Genomic DNA, 16,242 nt, shown 5'->3' on the forward strand with positions numbered 1-16,242 from the left:
CAGGTTATGGCGAGGGTTTGGCACCAGGACACGTTTAACCCAGCCACATTCTGTATGAGCCTGTTATTCAGTGGTTGTAGTTTGTTGCTGTATATATATCATATTTGTTTTTCGTTGATTGCTTTGTACATAAATCAGGCCGTTAACTTTCTAATTTGAATTGTTTTACATTTGTCATATCGGGGCCTATTATAGCTGACTATGGGTTTTGTTCATTGTTGAAGGTTGTACGGTGACCTATAGTTGTTAACTTCTATATCATTTGGTCTCTGGTGAAGAGTTGTCTCATAGGCAACATACCACATCTTCTTATTTTTATATTTATCAATTAAAATTTCTTTAATCCTGGTTATAATATGGTGAAAATGATAAAAGATACTTTACATCTACTCCTGAAAAACATATTCTTTATTATTTTTGAATTTCTCAATATCTGTCTGTTTTGCATATTTCATGTTAAATTCTAGAATATGTTATTTTTGCTACTAACAACAGTAGCAATGTTTGCAAGGCACTTACCAGCAAGTTATAAAATCTTCAAATTCTGTAGAGAACTGTTCAGACGGCAGTTTGGGAGGGGGATCTTGTACCACTTGTTTCAGTTGTTCAAATGGTGTGTTCCATTTCTTGTATGGAAAACTTCCTGTTGCTAACTCAATCTGAAAAATATCAAAAAAGGAAACAATGAAATTTATTTCCTTTCATTGCAAATAAGCATTTACATATATCAACACAAAGCATTTGCCATAGGCCGAAACTGTATGGGAAAGGATTAATTGCCCAAATCTTTACGAAGTTGTGAACAAATTCAACTGAGATTACCAAGAACAGACATCAATACTAAATACTGTGGATTCATTATTATTCCTAGGACACCAATTTTTTTTGGATTTCATCGGTAAACATGAACCACAGATTTAAATGTTCAACGAAGTATACATTTTCTATAGGCTTGTATGCAGACTTTGGGAAAAGCACAAAATCAAATATCCATGAAAATACAAATTTCCCTCAATCCACAAAAATAAATAGGTCCACAGTACCCATGTGCACAAAATTAACACAAAGAAACTATGACAACCACTGGTGAGCTGACTTTGTCTGATTGCAAATATTATACAAATATTCAGGGCAATAAGTAATTCATAGAATAGATTCAAACTCAGGTGATCCTACCATAAATATTATGTGGATTCTGAGCCAATCTGCAGTCTTTGCTCTTAATCCTTGCTGCATATTAAGTGTAGATGAAAATACCAATTCTATAGTATACTGTTTGATCCAATACAGGACGAAAACTAGATGGAAAAACATTATGTACTATTTAGATCTTTTAATATAATCTTACCCAGGCTGCATGTTCACATGCCTGTCAAAGTCAGGACCCTTGTTAGTGGTTGTCTTTTATTTTAATTTAAGGTTTTTCCTATCACAATGTATTTGTTGTCATTTTAAGGAATTTGGTGTTGATGGCAGACTTTTATAGACTCTGTTAATTTATTTGCTACTTTTCTAGACTGTTGGCAATTTTTGTAGAGACACCTGTCTATTAATTGTTGAAAATGCTATTTTGTTTTGCTGTCCCATTGACATTCACCCAGCATCTCCTTCTATTCATTTATTTATTTTTGAACAGCCTATTCATTTGTTGTATTTTTGCATTTGCTCTGTACTTTTGTTTGACCAATAGAAATTCATTTAATTTGTGAATGCCTTTGCAAAAGCATTAAAAGGTACTTAACAAAAAAGGATTTAATGCAATCAACTCAGTCTTGTGCAAATATATTCTGTCATCTCTAAATATGATTTTAAATATTTGTGGAATAAACTTTGTGTTCTTTAATTATCTAAAAGTTGTATTTCCTTTACATGGCATGTCATAATCCCATTGCATGACTGTAAAATACCATGAATTATCTCCCTTACCATAGTAATTCCTAGACTCCATACATCTGCTTTGATATCATAACCTGTTTGTCCTTCTTTCGGATTAATTCTTTCAGGCTGAAAAAAAAGACAGCACATCATGTTTATTTTTTTTCTATATTAATTTCAAAGTTCTTATAATAAACTATAAGTTCTTGCAAAATGCAACCAGTCCAGTATTCCAGGTATGTCAAGACTAGAACATGTCTGAAACCAAAGTAATATAAAGTCCTGTGCACAGCCATAAAGATTGCAATTTTCATATAATTTTGATTGAAAAATTTGGCAATAAATATAATGAATTCATTTATGCCATCATGTGCATTTACAACGAGGAGCTTGGAATTAACAGTTCTGATTTTTACTTAGTAATGCAGCTTTTAAGGGTACAATTTTTTGTACCTTTGCACATAGTATCAAAATGTTGAAAATTTGAGCACTGCCAAAGTTTAAACATTCATAAAAAATAGTTTCTTAAAATCTACTTTTTTGTAATTACCTTTCTTAAGCAATATCAAAACTTGATTATGAACAAATGATACACATATCGCATCTGACCTATCAAATCATTACTGGTTAGAGACATATTATGGTCCATTTGTTTACTCTTTGTTCATAAATGATAAATGCATCTTTCAAATTTTGTAAAAATTCTAAGTTTACCTGCCATTCAAAATTAATAAAATATATTAATATAATGTTAGGCAAACATTCTGTGGTTCTTATTTGCTGCTGTATATCATATTGGTTTTTCGTTTATTGTTTTGTATATAAATCAGGCCATTAGTTTTCTCGGTTGAATTGTTTTATATTTGTCATTTCAAAGCCTTTGATAGCTCGCAAGTGCAGTTTTGGTTTTGCTCATTGCTGAAGGCCCTACAGTGACCAATAGTTGCTAGCCTTCTACATAATTTGGTCTCTGGTGGAGAGTTATCTCATTGTTTATCATACCACATCTTGTTATTTCTATATATATAAATTTTCTCCAGTTTCCACTTCAATATTCATCTCTTGTCTTTTTTCTCTATTGAAGGTCAAGAATATTACATTCAAATGAATGTGGGAGGGTCGGAAGTTAGTCTTATTTTCTGGGTATGGGTGTATTTGATCTATGCAAACCTAACAACAAAGTATTTCATTTACAGGAGAATTTAAGAAGTGTCTTTCTACCCTACCATTTGAATTGAATAGTCCTATACCCTACCCTACCATTTGAATTGAATAATCCTATACCCTACCACATCCATTTGAATTGAATAGTCCTATACCTACCACATCCATTTGAATTAAATAGTCCTATACCCTACCCTACCATTTGAATTGAATAGTCCTATACCCTACCACATCCATTTGAATTGAATTGAATAGTCCTATACCCTACCCTACCATTTGAATTGAATAGTCCTATACCCTACCCTACCATTTGAATTGAATAGTCCTATACCCTACCCTACCATTTGAATTGAACAGTCTTATACCCTACCCTACCATTTAAATTGAATAGTCCTAATTGATCATTGGTGTTCTATACAATCAATACTTACTGCCATGTAAGGTTTACACCCAGCATCCTGAGTCTTTGCAACAGAATCTACTAACTGACCAGAGATACCAAAATCACAGATTTTTACTTGGGCTACCTTGTTAATTAATATATTAGATGGCTTAACATCTCGATGCATCACTTTTAATTCTGTCTTCAAATAATGCAAAGCCTTTACAACCTGCAAGAAAAAAATGTATCCATAAATTACCTGCTGAACATTGGGTTGAGGCCACAAATTAGTTGTTTTTTTTTGTAAGAACTCAATTGGTTTAGATTGTGGTTGTAATAGGTGTTGAGAAATAAAGGAGAAGGGTATGATCAGAGCCATTATTTGGCCTCTGAAATTGCAAAAATAGTTATTCAAGCCTTTCAAAATTATGTTAATTTCTATCATGTTAATTTTATTGATAAATGAACATAATAAGAGCAATTATTTGGCCCCTGAAACTGCAAAAATGGTTATTCAAGCCTTTCAAAATTATGTTAATTTTATTGATAAATGAACAGCTTTATATAATCTGGAGACTTCGAGTGCATTTAGGTCACTTTTGATGTCATAATTATATTAAAATAGACATATTTGAGCTAAAATGACCACTCTACAAAAATGTTTTGGACAAAATAGATATAAGCAACAGCATTACTCAAAACAATTTTTTTACACACATTAACATCTGTGTAAATAAATCTTGTAGAAAAAATATTTGATCTATTAAAGCTGTTGCTCATATCTAAGTAATAATGAAAAGATTTCAAAATGAAGCTATTTTGGCAGTATATGCAGTTTGTAGCCCTAATGAAATCTGCAGGACAAAATCCAAAAATAGAGATTCTGATGTCTGATAGACTTCTGTCTTTTGAACATCACAAGGATGTTATTTGGTAGATTTATATGATACTCTTTTATTTTCAAATTAAAGCGGCCAAAAAAGTGGCCTTATATTACCTTCTCCTTTCTATGACAGGCAGAACTCAAGATCAATCTAAAGCAAAGTTACATGAGTCACCTTCAGTTAGAAAAATGTATATACGAGATTAACCACTTACTAGAGCCTTTGTTTATGCATGTTAAGCAACCTTCAATTAATTCATCAATCTAAAAGTTTCCTGATAAATCCAGCAATTTTAAAGGAAAAATTTGTAAAGGGTTCCGCTGAACCTTGTGTCTCAACTGCAATTGCTTTTGTCAGTCATGTGTCTGTGTAAAAGTGTAATGTTGATTTCCAAAAACTAAGTTTATTTATTGGTAAAATACAGGAAATTTTATTTAAAATCAAATTTTTTCTTCAGATACTATTCTTGATCTTGAATAACCTTATTTCCAAATGCATTAAATGGATGTTTAACAAATTCATTGATGTCTAGAAAATATAGTCCAATAGTGTATGTATATGTTAATTGCAATTTATCAGTAAAATATGGAAAATTCTAACATAACGTTCTTCAAACACTTTGAGTACACACCCGTGGTAAAATATGAATATATTGTTTGGCCTGTTCCGATCGTACTCCCGCGTCATATACTTTTTTATGAATGAGCTACCCGACGTCATAGAACAATGACGTAAGAATATAAGCATTTTACGGGGAAATACACGCTTGTGAAACCGAAAATCATCACAACAAGGAAATGTAAACAAAAGATGCTAAAATGTGTTATATAAGCCATTTTTTGTATACATATAAGACATATAAGTACAATTATCATTTAGATTCATCCAAACCTATCTAAACGTGTTATTGTAAATAGTTTAAGCATGTCATTTATTCAGTTTGCTCCGGTCGTTTACGTCAATTTAATAGTGCGTTTATTTATGGGAACGGCAAATAATGCCTTCATCTAGAGCGCTTCGATCCAAAACAATTGCCGTATTTGTCCTATTAGAATTGAAATAATTCATGGGGGCTTGAATATATCGTGATTTTACCACGGGTTGTCCCTTTATGCCGATATTTTACCCCTCGCTATTGCTCAGGGTAAAATATTTGTCATAAAGGGCCAACCCGTGGTAAAATCACGATATATTCAAGCCCCCATGAATTATTTCTTAAATAAAAAATATATTTTCAAAATTTACATTCCAACATTATATCATAATCATAAAAAGTCTTCTGCCAAAGTTCGATAAAATTCTATGAAGGTTTAACAAGGTTATTGATGTTTAAAAAACTTTAACTTCAGACTGTATCCAAATGTTTATGGCAAAAAAAAGACTTTTTATCAGTTAAATACAGAAAAAATGAAAAATTTTGTCTGGATACTGTATTTTGATTTTAAAAAAGCTTTATGCCGAAGTTTTGTAAAATTCCATGAAGGTTTGACAAAGTAATTGATGTCTTGAAAACTTTCACCTTAGCCTGTATCCACAGTAAAAGACAGTAAAAAATGGAAAAAAATATTTTCAAAATTAAAAGCTTCTACAGGGTCCAAGTTTCATAAAATTCCATGAAGATTTGACAAAGTTATTGATGTTTTAAAATAATTTAACTACAGACTAAACCTAAATGTTGCTTACTACAATGCCGGAATGATGCATCGCTGGGTCTCAATTCAGCGAAAAATGTCACAGACTCAACAATTATTACAAATTAAAAAAAATCGGTTCAGGAACTCAAATTCAGATCTAGATTCCAATTTGAATTATAACATAATCAAAGTACTAGCTCGCTTGATAACATTCTTGCAAAATATTTTCTGTCATAAATCACTTGAAAGAATCTAAGAACAACAACAATAATTTACAATAATTATTTCAAAAAAATACTTACAGAAAAAGTGATAATTGCTAAAACAGTCTCTGGTATAGACTGACCATCTTCATAAATCTTTTTATAGAATTTGTCTAATGATGTGTCCATTACCTCCATACATATCCAAACATCACCCTGTAATATATCAGCACATTTTTTTTAATAACCATCAAATGCATGCAATCAAATGATGAAATTCTAATCAATCACTCAAAGCCTATGCTTTACAGAAATCTGCAAGTTTACCTTCTATCTGAATTCTGTATAATATTTTAACTCCATAACTTGCATCAATATTAATCATTGAATTTAACATATGAATTGCTCTAATTTTGTATGCATTGTAATCAATTAAGAAATTTCATTATTCTTTACAATGAAAAATCAAATAAAAAAAAATTTACAAACGATTGCTCCCTAATCTTTTTTATTAAGGAAAAATAGAAAAAATTCTTAATTATGGAGCTAAAATTTTCATGACAAAATTTTTATTTTCATCTTCAGTGATCCAATTATGATGTTTTTTTTAGAGAACTAATTAAATGAAAACGTTTGCCCCCTTTACGTATCTTTTATTTTTTCTGAAAATCAAAAAACAATCTAAAAAATAAACTTGATGTGGCTTTACCTCTCTAAACAGAGCACCGTAAAACTGTACTGTATACGGACATGAACCACTCCTCATGGATACATCTAAATCCATTAATAAACGTTTCTGTTCTTCATTATTAACTGTTACAGTAATTCTCTGAAAAAGTCATAAAAACAGGTTGTTTATAACATTATTATTTAAACATGACTTGATGCATGATAAATGCTTTTACACCAAAACTCATTTGTATAATAATGTATTACAGTTTTTGTTTTGATTGACGTTAGTATCAACCCAATCGCTGTTCATTTCAGAACATGAGGATTTGTGTCATTACTGAAGCTTTTAAACAAGCAAATATATTTATTCAATATCAATTTCATGATAATCGGTATGGTATATATATATATATTACCTTATGATAATTTTGTCACAGATTTAAATAAAAAGTTGATTAAGTGTAAACAGCAATGTATTAGAATGAAATATGTTACTGCATACATGCTTTACTTTTATCTACTACAGAATGTCACATAATTTCGTTTGTAATAGATCTTTCTGTTCAAAGTCCAGAATCAATTAGTTTTTTTGGTGTACTTCAAATACTTTCTGTCTCTAGAAATCAAATATATATTTTGTAGGCCACATAGTTGTTTAAAATGTCTGCAGTATTCAACTGTTTATACTATTATGACATAAACATTCTATTGATGTAATTGTATTTAGAAAGAAATAAATGATATTCAAAATTGATAAAATTCTTAAATGATCTAATGTGCATAGAACAGAATGAACTCTGACATATTAATTATTTGTGTTAAACAGATTTGTAATTAGTTATACCTTTACGGCTACAATAGCCCCACTTGGTCTGTGCATCATTTTATCAACAATACCAAAGGCACCACGGCCAAGATTTTGGATAAGCTGAAGGTCACTGGCCTCAATCTCAAACTGTTTATCATTGATCTTAATTGTGGCTTTGGAGTCCAAATTTCTTGGAGGGCTGCAATGAAAATAAAAACAAGTTAAATTTACTATTTGACTCCAGATCCTCACTGTTTTCATAGGTTAAGGTGGTACCTAACACTACAGGGAGATAACTCTGTAAAAATCAGCTAAACATTTTAATTACGTTGTATTGTTAAGGAAATATTAAGCTTCTCAATGATCAAAATTAGTGTTTGTCAAACTGCTATATAACCAATGAAGTTTTTCTGATAAAGTTGTTGGTTCAAATTTTTTGAAATTTTTATATTTCTGTCAAAGGGTCAAAGTAAACATTTTGTCAAAATTTTATGAAAATTAAACGAGCCAAATTAATATTAGTCAAGGTGTTGGGTACCACCTTAATTTCCCTTGTAATATTCTATTATAAAACATAATACCAGGTACTTATCATGTCATAATAAAACATTCAAACTCCTACAACACAGTATAAAAATGTGACATATAATAAAATAAACTTAATGCCTGTAAATTATGTTTACTAACCAAATACAATCTATATTTAGCTCTGCCTTTAGATTCCATAACTATAACATTTTTGGGTTAATGAAAGAAGTCGTTATTTGTATATTTACCATTTCAAGATCTTTTCAAAACTCTTTTTTACACAGGATTCATTACCAAAAACCTGATAGCCCTCCAAATTGTTGTTTTGAAAAATGAAACAGAAAGTATTGCATATAAAACTAAGGAGATATGGTACGATTGCCATTGAGACAACTATCCAAAAGAAAAGAATGTAAACAACATAATTGTCACCTTAACACCTTAACACCTTAAACAATGAGCAAAACCAATACTGTAAGGCAAGCTATAAAAGGCCAGGCTGACAAAACATGATACAATACAAAAGTGAAAACCAACAACCATATTTACTCAAAAAATTCATAAGGGTTCCACGGAACCCGGTGTCTCGCCTACTTTTGCTGTTAATCGCAGGCTCAACAAAAATGAGGAAAAAAATTAATAAAAATATTCCTCTCGATACTATCTTTTGATTGTAAGAAGCTTCTGTGCAAGTTTGGTAAAAATCCAGGATAGTTTATGAATCTAATAAAAGTTTTAAAAACTTTAACTGCTGGCTGTATGTAATGTTAACTGGAAGAAAAACTGAGTCCATTTATAAGTAAAATACGAAAAAACAGGTACAAAATTTTAACAAAATTTCCTTCTAGATACTAGCTTTTGATCATAAACAAGCTTTTGTCCAAGTTTGGTACAAATCCAGGATAGTTTAAGTTATTAAAATTTTAAAAACTTTAACCACAGAGTGAATGTAATGTTTCCTGGCAGAAAAACTAAGTCCATTTATAAGTAAAATACGGGAAAACCAGAATTTTTTTTTTTAAATTTACTACTGGATACTATCTTATGATCATAAACAAGCTTCTGTCCAAGTTTGGTAGAAATCCAGGTTAGTTTAAGAAAGTTATTAAAATTTCAAAAACTTTAACCACAGAGTGAATATTTGTGGACGCCGCCGCCGACGACGACGGAATGTAGGATCGCTATGTCTCTCTTTTTCGAGAAAAGTCGAAGGCTCGACAAAAACAATAAAGGAAAAACAAATACGGATGACAGCAACCAATGACAACCACTGAATTACGGACCTCTGACTATGTACCAGCCTGAGGTACCAGCACATGCAAATTCAAGATGATAACATGTTCATAGGATAAGAATATGAAACCTGCTTTGTCGAGAACCACACAATCAGACAGATTTTTAACATACTAGGTCAAAAGGTCTGCAAGAAGACATGTAAAAAAATTTGACAATTTACCTCATAATGACCAAAATGAAGACAGAAAAGCGAGACTTGGGAGTGCTGTTTTATGTGGCAGCATCAACGTCAACAATGTGTTAGTTTGTGATTAGGTCAGTTTAATGGGAATCACTAGTGGTAGATCAATGATATTTGGTATGCAGTTGTATAAGCATAAACAGATCTTCATTTCCATTAAGATTATTTGGTCCTGCCACACCCCGTCCAGTCATAGTCTATTAACTTTGAAACTTTTTTATAATTTACATGTTCAAGTTTGTGTGTTTAGATAAGTTTAAAGGGAACCACTTATAATAGGTCTTTGGTATTTGGCATGCAGTACTACTATCATTGGAATTGAGGTTATTTAATCTGCACCTTAGGTCATTGTTCATTGACTTTGAATATTTCACCTAGTTAAATTAGTTTACATGTTAAAGTACTGCCGTTTTAATTTCAACATTTGCATTATAAATTGTACTATCAAAATTCCATTAAGGCCATAATAAATGCTATATTTTCTTGCACTTAGTTTCAAGTATGCATGCATCTTGTAAAACATGCACTTTTAAAAAAAACTAGTGCATGCACTGATTGAGAATAAAGAGTTGTTGTATTCAAGTGTTACATTCCTACATAATCATGGAATAATTAAGTACTTGTTATATACAGTTGTATATATATATATATGAATGAAGCATGGCAATGATGCCAATGAGTAAGACGTGTGGTGTCATAATTGTATCATCAATGTATCATTCCATGAAAATTCATACATTTCTCTCTTAATCAGTCATTCATCAATACCTAATTATTTTATAAGACTAATTATTTATGGTATGTGATTCATACTTATATTTTCTATATCCCAGATAATACTTAAAACATGAATAAACAATGGTTCACCAGAAAAAAAACCTGCAAATAGCACATGCTGAATTTTCAGGATGATAAAATATTACTTTAAGATTAAGGAATGTTAAAAACAAAAATGCAAGAAATCTCCTACAGGGTAAAGGTAAAAGATTAGAAGGGAGTCAGTAGCCCAGTCCTGTGTGTCACAAAAAATCTTATGATCCTAAGTATACTGAATTGTTCATGACTTAGGTCAATTTTGGTCGTAAAATTTTAATGAAACAAGCACCAGGCTAGTTAATTTTGAAATTTATGATTTTTTTATTAATGCAAAAATGCAACAGGATGAACAATGCAAATGTTAGAAAAAGCATCATTTTAATATTTTTCCTATAGTATTCACAACAATTAACCTCAGATTACTGTCCACACATGCACCAAACAGTATTGAGGAAACCCTTGAATTAATCAGTTCTACATAAATGTCTTGTAGCCTTGTGTCAAGAGTAGTACTTTGATGTACTTTGCTTTATTACAACATTTATGAGGCTTATTTTAAACTGTTGGAATGTGATATATAGGTCAGAAATATCACCTGTCTATATTACCATGTTAACTGTGACCCAATTCATAAAACTAACATGCTATGTCTGTATGGTTTTTCTTTCTTTTTGTTTATGCATATGAGCATTAGAAAACAGGCTCCAAACATTCAAAACAGACACAACCACCAGACAGTATGCATGATTGATTCTTCTTTTAGAGTAATCATATGGAAGTAGATGACCTAGCTTTTGATCAGTAGGTTACCAGGTGACACAGACTGGTTTATTTTTATAGTAAACCATCTGTCATCTGATCTGATTTTATGGGTGAAAATGTAAAAGTCAATTATTGATGTTAAATGACATGCTATTAAAAATTCTATGCATTTTCAAAATTCTTATTGATAGCTTCTTGTGCAAATAATTTGTCAAGTGATTTGATAACTTGAAAAATGATTTCCTTTACATTACCTTTTCAAATTTACAAGGTAAAAATTAAAGTGTCTCGACTATAGACTTAACATACTTTTTACTATAACCAATACTAATGTCTGGAAAGTGAAGCAAATCAATATTTATCAAACCATTTTACATTTAATAACTGACAAGGACATTCATTGATGACCTATAGATTGACAACAGATGGAGGAAGTCGTCTTACATTCAGTTGTTAAAATAAAATGATCTGAAAACAAACAAGTATGCAACCACATCCAGACAAATATTCAAGGTTATATAACTATATATTCATTTAAATAGTAGTTGAAAGACAACTTCAGTTAGAGTTGGTAAAAGCACTTAGAATTTTTTTTAAATATTTCAGAAATTAGCAGTGGACACACTAAAGACATTGAAATTAACAAGTTTTAAGCCTAGCCAAGCTCTGCCATCAATGTTCATGTATTTTAACAATAAGTAAACCAGAAAATAATATCCAATAAGTTTCATATAACATACATTAGAGTAAATATTTAACGACAAAACTCACTAGACTGTACATAAATATTTTACATGAATAGTTCGCTTAAATTTTTTGTAAGTGATTTTTTAAATCAGCACCAGTCACATAGTTTTTATTAATTTTTCCTGTTCTATATCAGAGAACTGTCAATATATCTGTCCTTTATTTACTTTCTGGGACCAAAACCATATAGTCTCAACCCCAAAAACATTCCCCCAACCTAACCATAAGTCTTAACTGAACCCTGATCCTAAAGAACAGGGTCTTGTAAAGTAAATCAAAGGCCAATTATTTTGCTTCATTCACACCTCAAATTGTGAAGTTTTTGTAAGTTTTATAAGGTCTTTAAATTTCAGAGTAATTACAAACTTAACATGTGGTCATTAAATAAAGATATGCAGAGTCAGCAGTTTCTTTGATTGTTTTATTTATTTTCTTCCTTGTTCAAGATTTAACATTTAAAGGGATAGAAGCTACGATTTTAACAAAACTATGACCACGTTTTAAAGCTGCTAAAATCAAAGATATGTACTTAAAATTAAAAATAAGATCGCTGGAATGTTTACATAAACTACAGAAGTGTTAATAATTCATAATTAATATCGTGTTGCGTGCCTATTCGTCTCATTAATTATGCATCGGGTTTACTTCCCGAAATTTGCAGACACAGTGAGCGAAATGACCAAGATATAAATAGATATGAACATGTGCTTTTTGTTTTCTTTCGTATTTGATAATTTAAATTAAACGTACATATTTGACACCATTTATCAAATTATGTAAACACATGAATAAGGGTTGGCTTAATATCGAATTTTTGTCTACAGACAAAAATTAAATTCAGGTGTAAAAAGTTAAAAAAGCTTCTAAATGCTAAATGGAAAGTAATCAGTGATGGTTTTATTTATACTTAATTAACTTTTGTACGAAATCCCGCATATAGATTAAAAAAATAATTTTAATGAAAATCGTAGCTACTATCCGTTTAATATATATATATATATATGTATATCAATTCGGTGACCTTTCATAAAAACATGTTTAATCTTCAAAAATGGTATAAATCCTTGGGACAGCTCATGTAGGTGGTAAACCCTTGACTAGATTACAATTAAGTCTCCCACACACAGTAAATGTTAAACCATTGATTACTCTGGTGTTTACTATCAAGCACTGTAAACTACTTCACATTTAATTTATCTCTTGTGAAATCGTGTCAAATAGTCAATTGATCAAATACCATTTCAAGTCGGGTATCAAAAGTAATCCTTTAAAATACCATAAATGGTAATAAGGTGTTTTAATTATCTGTACAATACCAAACATGGACAAAACCTTTACATTGTATATACTAATCCATAAATGGTAATATAGGTAGAAGCCAGATAAAACGCTTGTTGGTATTTCAACTTTTACATTATCCTCAAAGGTTGAAGACTAATAAACTTTTTTTCACTGTACGTATACGGTGACCTATAAATATATAGATTTGCTGAAATCTACATCATTTGGTGGACAGTTGTCTCATTGGCAATCATACCACATCTTCTTATTCATATCAAGGAAATGCAACACAGTGAACAATAGCAAAATATCACAAGACAAGTAAAGAGACAAGGCAGACAGACAACAGCAAATTCCTGTTACAAACATGTATTCATAAAAATAATCAATATCAAACATTTGCAAAATAAAACATGCTCTTTACAGAATAAAACAACTTTTCATCTGCCATTTTTCAGCAGAATATCTCAAGACTTCAAAAAAGCATTCAAGTCTTTTTAACAAAGTGAGTTTGGCTTTTATCTTCAAGCATAAACATTCATGCACTTTGTCTATCTCATATGCATCAAATGGATTTTATATTTTCTTAATATGATGGACAATACGGTTATTTCGAGCTATCATATGTGTTAAATTATATCAATTGAGAATTTAAGCACATATTTTCTACAAACTGACAAATGAAATGTGTCATTATGTTATTATTAACACTTCTTTAAACATCTATTAAACATCCAAAATTGAAAAAAGTTTTTGGGGGGATTTCTTGTATACAGAGAAACTAAAACAAGCAATTCTTTGATAACCTTGGAAACTTGAAATTTTGAAATTTAACATCCAGAAAAACCAATTTTTGTTGTCAAAACTCAAGAGATAGTCTTTTCTGATAAGACTCTTCAATCTGGGTAAATAAAACAGTTAACATTGCATGCTGATGTGATAATGTCTCACTCTCAGAAGGAACACTGAACTTTATCACTGTAAATTTTCAATTTCAATTTTAATTTTTTTTTTACCAAAAAGACAGTAAACTGCCAATATTCAATAAAAAAATGCAGGCTAAATATAACTAATTATTCGTGACAAGGTAACCTTCAATTTATAACTAACAACATATCATTCAAGAACAATGTCATGCCAACCTTGTATAAACTGACATAAATTCTAACACATAAATGTATATATACAAAGATTTTCTTGAGGAGACTCTTATACATTGCATGTTTGGCGTCACAAAGGAAATGTTCTGTTTCCTTTACGTACATTTCCTCTTAAGGTAGAGAGAAATAAACATTTCCCTTTTATATGTAATGGTTCATTCTGAAGGAAACATTGACACTTAGCATTTTTGTTGTATACTATATTGTTATTATCATAACTTAAAATCAGAAAATAAACAGTTTTTAATAACACAGTATTATAGATTTAATAGTAGTTGTATTTTTATGTTTTTTTTTGTAATTCTATGTTTTAACTTCAACAGTGGGTGTTTTCACAAAAGGATAATCCCTTTTTGGATTCTGTGTCAGGAGCGATTTCTGAGGACAGCCAAATCAGCAAATTGTTCCAAACACAGATCCTAAAAGAGATTAACAAAAAGATACTCCTCCTAACTTAGCAATACTATTTTAGTATATTGATGTAAGTAAATTCAATTATCTCCCCTTAATATGTTAGACTAGGATTATGCTTTATTTAGCCTGATTGGGGTTAATAATTTACACCAAGATATCATGGTTATTGCAAAATGATACATTTCAATAATCTAGGAGGGGGTATTTTAGCAACTTAACCTTATGTTATGGTAACGCATGGTAGATGTAAGATATCGAGTTACATTAAATGATATCTTGGTATGAATTTCCTTAGGTACATCCTCAGGTTGTGTTCTACAAATATGTGAAGTTTTATTAAATAATAATATCTGTCTTACTGTTTAGAAGACTCTAGACAAACAACATAGAACACCATTCTCTCCAACATTATCAAAATAATAAAAACTTTTGGTTACCTAACCAAACTTAAAGAATTGGGTCCTTTGGTCCTGAAAATCAAATTTTGCAAAATTGGACTAAAGAAGCAGTTGTGGTGGTTCAAATAATTCTAATTCAGTCTAATTAAAACCTTTATGTATCTTAAAATAAAACACATTTTATATCTCTCAAGTTGGAAAATTTCAACATTTGATAAAAACATCTATTTTTTATAGTCAATTATTCTTTTTGGCAAACACTGACTGCAAATTCTGACCGAACAAATACATGTACATTTTTATGGACAAAAGATGTACATGTAATAAATAAAAATATGTCTGAGGACACGAATGCCCCTGCTCAAGTTTTGCAAATTTCCAAGTTAAAAAGGGTCATAACTCTAGAACAATAAATGACTCACTGCCCAAATTCCAACTCTCTCTGTATGCTGTAGTTCTTAACATTGTTAATGAGTTTCATAAAATTTGGATGAGACAAACTTAAGTTAGAGTGTGGAAACTGAAAAACTTGCAAGGGGTATAATTCTAGAATGGTTAATGACATTCTGCCAAAATTTAAACTCTGTCTGAGTGTTGTGGTTCTTAGCATTGTGTATGAGTTTCATACAATTTGGGTGAGAAACAAAATAATATGCAATTTTCTAACTCTAGAACGGTAAGTGACTCACTGCCCAAATTCGAACTCGTCTGCTAGTTTTGGTTCTTAGCATTGTGTATGAGTTTCATTAAATTTGGATGAGGAAAACTTAAGTTAGAGTACTGAAACGGAAAAAATATGGGAAGGATGGAAAGACATAAGGACGGAACCAAAGATGGAAGGACAGACCATCAAGGGTAACACTTAAAAGGTTAAAAAAATCAATTTGATCAGAGCATGCAGCCAATGTTTCTATACTCAATAGCTATTCAAAAGTATTCTTTAAGTGGTTGTAAAGCAAGGGCTAGTAAAATTACTATCGTGACTGAAAGACTTTCTCCTACAGGCCAATAGAATTTATACAAAATTACTATCGTGA

At 30.6% G+C, this 16,242-nt stretch overlaps 1 protein-coding gene across 2 annotated transcripts in view; it reads right to left on the reverse strand.

The window, feature by feature from the left end:
• LOC127707638 (dual specificity mitogen-activated protein kinase kinase 6-like) overlaps window positions 1-16,242 on the reverse strand; it is a 38,182-nt gene that overhangs the window by 4,844 nt on the left and 17,096 nt on the right. For both annotated transcript variants that reach the window (XM_052212275.1, XM_052212274.1), the window contains exons 3-8: window positions 7,659-7,821; window positions 6,852-6,971; window positions 6,242-6,358; window positions 3,471-3,650; window positions 1,927-2,004; window positions 520-659 (exon numbers count right to left, since the gene is read on the reverse strand). In XM_052212275.1, the coding sequence (XP_052068235.1) occupies window positions 520-659; window positions 1,927-2,004; window positions 3,471-3,650; window positions 6,242-6,358; window positions 6,852-6,971; window positions 7,659-7,821 (798 nt within the window). The remainder of the gene's footprint in view (window positions 1-519; window positions 660-1,926; window positions 2,005-3,470; window positions 3,651-6,241; window positions 6,359-6,851; window positions 6,972-7,658; window positions 7,822-16,242) is intronic.

Source organism: Mytilus californianus, unplaced genomic scaffold (assembly GCF_021869535.1).
Source record: "Mytilus californianus isolate M0D057914Y unplaced genomic scaffold, xbMytCali1.0.p SCAF_7, whole genome shotgun sequence".
NCBI classification, from domain to species: domain Eukaryota; kingdom Metazoa; phylum Mollusca; class Bivalvia; order Mytilida; family Mytilidae; genus Mytilus; species Mytilus californianus.